Raw genomic sequence first — 7,328 nt, forward strand, 5'->3', positions numbered from 1 at the left:
TGTTGTCAAACCAATTTCAATGTAAATTGAGGTGCTAGACAAGGTTGCGATTTAAGCCTCTTCTTATTTCAATTATTCATAAATGAAATTGTGCACACAATGAAACAGGAACAGTTATCTGGAACACAGTTTCATCCTGAGATTATACAAGTTTTATTATTGCTCTTTGCAGATGATTTGATTTTAATTTCAGACACTGTTAGCATGATTAGGGGATTACAGAAGGAATTATCTATCTTAAATAAATAAGGAGGACTGTGGGACTGTAGGACTAGAATATGTTAGTTAATATTGATAAAACTAAAATTGTAGTTTTTCAGAGAAGTGGGCGGCTGAATAAAAGTGCATAATGTTATCTGAATGGACAACTTGTGGAAGTCACACAAGGGTATCAATATTTAGGTTTGTTTTTTAGCAGCAGGCTGTTATGGACACAAGCTTTAAGTAACATAGCAGTTCAAGCTAAAATGGTACTTATCAACCAATTAAAAATCATGAATTGTTTGCAGCCTTATTTTCTAAAATTTCTTTTCACATTGTTTGACTCTAAGATATCACCTGTGTTACTGTATGGGTCAGAAATATGGGCATTCCATAAAATGGAAGAAGTTGAGAAAGTTCATTTATATGCGTGTTAATGGTTATTGAATGTTAAACACTGGTTTGTCTGGTCCAGGCGCGATTATTTACAGACCGCCGTCATATATAGCTGGAATATTGCTGAGTGCGGCGTGAAACAACAAACCAACCCAACATTCAACCCGCCATTTTGCCCGAAGAGCTATCCCATGCTTGGCCTCGTTGGCGGGTGATCACTATGATGTATGGCGTTAACCAAAAAGCAAACAAACAAAAGAAGCAAATAATATATCAATGCAATGATAAGAGATTCTAAATATTGGCTGATGTGTTTGCTGAGTACCCACTTACCTACAAAGTGTTATGATATGTTGTATTATTACAATAGTCAAGGAAAGAAGAATTGGGTTTCTTATATTAGAACAACTTTATTTTCTCTCGGATTCGGTCATGTTTGGTTATCACAATCACTTGGTAATATAAGGTATTTACTTCGATGTTATTGCAACGTTTCAAAGACAATTTTCAACAAATATGGCACAGACGTTTGTGTAATAGCTTTAAGATGTCCTATTCTCATTTTAAATTTATTTGAACTGGGGCGATGTTTCTGCTGATGGACTTTCATCGTAAGCCCAGTAGCATTCTGTCTGTGCTGAGTCAACTGCAAAAGACATATTAGGGTCTATACATGAAATCTGTGGCGCAAAACGGATATATTTCTTAAATATCATTCCACTATAGTCAGTAAATGCCCTATTGAGGATTGGTTGGTATGTTGTTTTACGCCGCACTCAGCATTATACCAGCTACATGGTGGCTTTCTGTTGTAAATAATCGCGACTGGACCAGACAATCCATTGATTAATATCATGAGCATCGATCCACGCAATTGGGATCGATGACATGCGTCAACCAAGTCAGCGAGCCTGACCACCCGATCCCGTTAGTCGCCTTTTTACGACAAGCATAGTCACCTTTTACGGCAAGCATGGGTTGCTGAAGACCTATGCTACCCCGGAATCTTCCCGGTCACCCTATTGAGGAACTGAATATCTGACGCATCGCTTCATTATATACTTTGTTACTTGCCGCCGTTGCACTGTAGAAATACTGCTGTGCGGTGTCAGGTAACAACACATATATTCTCATATAAAATGTGTGAGTCTGGTGGGTGGCTGATTTTTCAGTGATCCACTCATTTATTTTCACCACTTTGCATTTTAATCCGAATGGAATCTGTTTCGTTGGAAACTCGAGACCTGCTATTCTCTAGCTTTGATGTTATATATTTCCATGTAATTGTCCATGCGCTATTAAACACCTTCTTCTGGAATGTACAGACACAGCACTCATTGGTGACTAATATTTAAATATTTGTTTTTTGCATTTGGTGTTCAACAAGGTTCAACGCGCCGTGTTAGCTATTTGAAAGATAGGAATTTGTTTGACAAAATGTAGTTTAATAGATTACAGTTTTTAGTCTGGTTTGTGTTCATGGCTGATATTTTGGTGACCAGCGTCAACAATTATTTTACTATATTGGGTATGAATATAGTGTATTTCCATTGTGTTCTGGCCACGAATAGCTGTAAAGTTGCTAATGCGGCGTTAAGCAACATTCACTCTATCAAAATAAAGAGTTATTCACATTACGTAAGTCTACCAAATGGATGGAATTATATATTTTGAATCCAGCCGGTATTCATTAACAGATTAAGTGTCCTACTTACATGGGGGAGTTTCAAGAACATTATGGCTTCCGGGTAGTTAACCAACGTTAAGGAATGCGACATTCTGCAAACATGTTCTATTCAATTCAATTCAATTCGGTTTATTTCGTAAGTGTAGGCCATCGGCCCATAGTTACATTTGTATTACAATGGACGTGATGTACACAGCTGTTATTGTTGTGACAATAATGTACTACGAAGTGACATCGCTTGATAGATATAGATAGCTAGACGTTCAATTAATTTACAATCAGTTGTAGACATAATGATATTAATTTTTTGTATGGTCGGATATTCATAAAATGTTTGTAGTAAGTGATCCACGCGTAGCTTGTTATAACCGGAACACAAAATGATACTCGTCCTCCACATAGCCAGCATTACAAACACAACATAGTTTTCTGTTACGTGGGATATCAGCATATCTCCCAGTTTCAGTTACAGACCGCCGTCATATAATTGGAATATTGCTGAGTGTGGCGTTAAACAACAGACCAAACCAAACCAAAGTAATACATTGAGATAAGAAAACTCATCCTTTTCGTGAGAAGCTAAGGTGAGAACTGTGGAGAACCAACAAATATAAGTTGTTTTCATGATCAAATGGTTCATCAGCGAAATCAATTCCGGTAGAAAATAAAACAGTGTTTAAGCCAATTGTATTTGAGTAGATCAATTATTAACATTAACTACAAAGAACCTTTTTTACTTGATCTGAATTATATAGAGGACTCTTTGGATTGGTCCATCACCACAACAGTTAAATGTCACATGTTTTGACAAGCCATCTCTACTCCACTGTCTAACAACTGGGTAGTCTGACAAATGGGATAAAAGCTCTGGCAAACGGGGTGTCTGACAATTGGGATATGAGCTCTGACAAATGGGGTGTCTGACAATTGGGAGAGATCCAATTTAGCCGACTGTGACCAATAAACACCCGGGAGTTAATTAACTCCGAACTCTCTAATGAGTGAAAATCCTGGATGGGGAGCAATGGGCACTAGGGGCTTTTCGCTAAAATATGTCATTTGAACACTAAGGACAGGAATACGTCTAAATAGAAACTTAGCCTTAAAGACTGAAGTCGATTGGACTAAAACAAGAAAATACTTAACTTTCAGATTATACAGGTAGTTGACCAACAGATATTTTTGATTTACAACAATAAAATAGGTACTTGATCTAAGCTAGGAAACCAGAAAAAGTTAGTTATTCACGGATTACTAGAAATCAGGGGTATAAAATATATTACTGAAGTCAATATATTCTAGCTTATATCAGACACATAAACCATGAAACATTTATCTGTTGCAGACAATGTTCAGTAATAAGCAATCGTCTGGATTGGTTGATGACTGGCAGTCGGGGAAGACTGTCACTGAGTGTAATCTGCGCATGCTCGACACAGAAGACTTCAGTGACGTCATCTTCTGGGTTGGGTCAGTGAAGCAGATGGTCCGAGCCCACCGCTACATTCTTGTCAGTCGTAGCTGTGTCTTCCATGCCATGTTCTGTGGTAACCTGGCAGAGGAGAAGGAAGTGACCATCCCTGACATAGAGCCGCACATATTTAGAGAGTTCTTAAGGTAACCCCCCATGTTACCTAAGATCATAATTACATTATTACTTCCTGGCAGCTTGGTACGGAAACCGGAAGTTATGCAGGTCTTAAACCTGCTTCCACTTTTGTGAAACCCGTGACAAACCTGGGACCATAGTTATGGCAATTCTAGGATTCGAACCAGTGATCACTGGTTTGTGGCATGCCTAGGGGACGCAACAGCGAATTGTGTCACCTTACATGACTGTGTCATATTTGTCCCATTAGATACTTTAAGGATAACATGAGGAACATAAAATATCAGTTCACTATTCAAAGCCATAAATGCGTAAACCAATGTGTTGTATGTGGTTTTGATGCAAATTCTAAGGAAACAGATTGACCAGGTTAAATATTTTATCATTTGCTGAGCAGTTCTATTGGTGTGATGGTCTAATATTTAACTATTTTATGTGTAGGTTTGTATACACAGAAAAGGCAGATGTCAGCGCCGGAACAGTTGTGGGATTAATGTACACATCCAGGAAATATTCTGTAGATGCATTGTACAACAAATGTGTAATATTTATGGAGACATGTCTGTCAGAGAACAATGTCTGTCTGATCCTTGAAGACAGCCATCGTTACGGGGAGTTTGACTTGGAAAAGAAAACCCTGATGATCCTGACTGAAGGAGGGGAGAGAGTCATCAGATCTCCAGGATTTGCAGAGCTGTGCAGTTCTTGTCTGGAGAAGTTCCTTAAGTCGGAGAATTTGAAATCAAAAGAAGAAGACATTTTTGAGGCGATAATGTCATGGACAAAACACAGATGTCTGCAAGAAGGTATGCCCGACACACCTGAGAACCTACGGAGACTTCTTGGTGATATGCGGTATGAGATCCGGTTTAACAGCATGCCCCTGGACTATCTCCTGACAGTTGTAGGTCCTACGGAAGTGCTGACTGACATTGAGAAATGTCAAATGATAGACAAAAGGGTAAACTCTCATATCGACATCTCTCCTTTCAAGGATATACAGAGGAAAGAATGTAACCATTTTGGGGAGGAGCCTGTATCGTATAGGTATGTTTGCAGGTTTAGAGATTATGGGCTTACAGCTCTCCACAAGGGAACACATGCTATATCGTTTTCCGCAAATCAGGATCTTCACTTGAAAGGTTGTCAATTGTATGGCGCAGAGCGTGATGAAACGTTTACCCTGAGTATAAAAGTGTTTGACAGCAGTCATTTGAAGATTGCTGAACCATTGCAGAAAGTAAAGCGAGTCCTTGAAGGCCAGAATCAGCCAAACGAGGTTCTGTTCCCCACGTCTCTCTTACTGATCTCGGGTGCAACATATACTCTGTGTGTGGACATAGAGGGAACCGACACATACATTGGATGGGAGGGTAGCAAGAAAGTAATAGCTGATGGAGTAGAGTTCACCTTCGAAAACTCCCCCATGGCAACGTCGGGAACAACAATTTACGCAGGACAGATACCTGGATTGATATTTAGCCACACGTCACATGCGTTTACGCTATGTTGCTGATTACTGTGTGGGAAATACGCTTTTGTACTTGCTTTACTTTGTCCACACTCATCACTGCTAAGAAGAAAAAAGCTTCGGAGGCTACATCGGTATTTTATGATCCTGTGATAATGAATTCCTGTTTGACAACGCAGCGTCTTCTTTGGAATATTAAGGACAACCGAAAGAGGAAATGTATGTAACAACCTGAACGAGACTAAGACACTGGCATCATCACTGAAAACAACACTGACGTGTACAGGACGTAATGAAATCATTTAAATACTCGATCTGTGATATCAGCATACCCTGCACTCTCGCACTCACAGACACTCTCTCCTCCGAAAGCACTCAAAGTGAATGGTATGGCGTTACCACCACGAAAGTGTCCCTTCGTACGCATTCAACTTGAGCTATATGTTACACCTCCCTAGGTACAATACTCAATAGCGCCTCTCTTTACTTATTCAACACGAACTGTATGGTGCACGCTCTGTAGGTAAATTTACTCAATAGCGCCCCTCCTTAAGCATTCAACCTAAACTGTATGTTGCTGTACTATAGGTAAATTTACTCAATAGCGCCCCTCCTTAAGCATTCAACCTAAACTGTATGCTGCTGTGCTATAGGTAAATTTACTCAATAGCGCCCCTCCTTAAGCATTCAACTTAAACTGTATGTTGCCGTGCTATAAGTAAATTTACTCAATAGCGCCCACCCCTAAGCATTCAACTTAAACTTATGTTGCTGTGCTATAAGTATATTTACTCAATAGCGCCTCTTTTAAAGCATTCAACTTAAACTTATGTTGCTCTGCTATAAGTAAATTTACTCAATAGCGCCCATCCTTAAGCATTCAACTTAAACTTATGTTGCTGTGCTATAGGTAAATTTACTCAATAACGACCCTCCTTAAGCATTTATATTAAACTTATGTTGCTGTGCTATAGGTAAATTTACTCAATAGCAACCCTCCTTAAGCATTCAACTTAATCTGTATGTTGCAGCTCTTTTGGTACCTTAGCCTTTCTCCTTAGCCAGCATTAATCGTATGCGGCAAAGTAAAATATGTTTTCTTTCTTTGTTTGTTGTTAAATGCCACAATGACGTATGCTAGTTAATTGCTTAACGCCGCACTCAGCAATATTCCAGCTATATGACGGCGGTCTGTATATAATCGAGTCTGGACCAGACAATCCAGTGATTGACAGCCTGAGCATCGATCCACGCATTTGTGATACGATGACATGCATCAACCAAGTCAGCGAGTTTGACCACCCGATCCCGTTAATCGCCTCTTACGACAAGCATGGATTGCTGAAGACCAATTCTAACCCGGAATCTTCACGGGACAAAATTTGAAAGAGCAGGTCCTATGACTGAACAGTCACGGTTAAGAGCTCCCTCTTTTTGCATTTTGCAGATGGCTACATACTCATGTGCCCCTACCAGCCAACCAGAATCTAATTTTCAACGAAATATAAGACGTCAACGCCAGCGCATAACCAGTCTCAATTATCCACCGAAACACACAAAAATGCTGACAAGCAATTTCAAAGGTTTAATGAGATTTAAGCGTATTCTGACCAAACGCAGCGTGAGATGAAACAGCTATTTAATGTGCACGCAATCTTCACCAATACAAGATAAGTGCGTCTTCACTCTTCAGCGAGATTACGTTTTACAAGAAACTTCAAGATAACTAGAATGATAACTGGATATTTCATTTGGTTATGAATGAGCCCGAAAACTATAGCTTCGGTCCAGCTAAAAATGCTGATAACTAAATTCCTTTCACTACATATTCTAGATATACTGTATCCCTTCGCACAGTGTATTTGCACATGTGACCAAAAGGCCCATAGGACATCAAGTATACAATGCCCTTCTACATCGTTGCAGCGCAACCTTGACATTGTAGTTCCATAATATAAAGGACG

The 7,328-nt window shown here is 39.4% G+C and overlaps 1 protein-coding gene across 1 annotated transcript; it reads left to right on the plus strand.

Annotated features, from left to right (window-relative positions):
• Positions 1–3,632: 3,632 nt before the first annotated feature.
• Positions 3,633–5,409, plus strand: LOC124114984 (BTB/POZ domain-containing protein 6-like). Its single transcript, XM_046475757.1, has 2 exons — positions 3,633–3,901; positions 4,335–5,409. The coding sequence occupies exons 1-2, from the start codon at positions 3,633–3,635 to the stop codon at positions 5,407–5,409; spliced, it is 1,344 nt and encodes a 447-aa protein (XP_046331713.1).
• Positions 5,410–7,328: the final 1,919 nt, after the last annotated feature.

This window comes from Haliotis rufescens, unplaced genomic scaffold (assembly GCF_023055435.1).
Source record: "Haliotis rufescens isolate VD_foot unplaced genomic scaffold, xgHalRufe1.0.p SCAF_103, whole genome shotgun sequence".
NCBI classification, from domain to species: domain Eukaryota; kingdom Metazoa; phylum Mollusca; class Gastropoda; order Lepetellida; family Haliotidae; genus Haliotis; species Haliotis rufescens.

Excerpts from the sequence above, each read along its gene's own strand:
- LOC124114984 (XM_046475757.1), top strand. The coding sequence starts at position 3,633 with ATGTTCAGTAATAAGCAATCGTCTGGATTGGTTGATGACTGGCAGTCG. Across the intron at positions 3,902-4,334 it reads ATATTTAGAGAGTTCTTAAG|GTTTGTATACACAGAAAAGG; the intron begins GTAACCCCCCAT and ends TTTTATGTGTAG.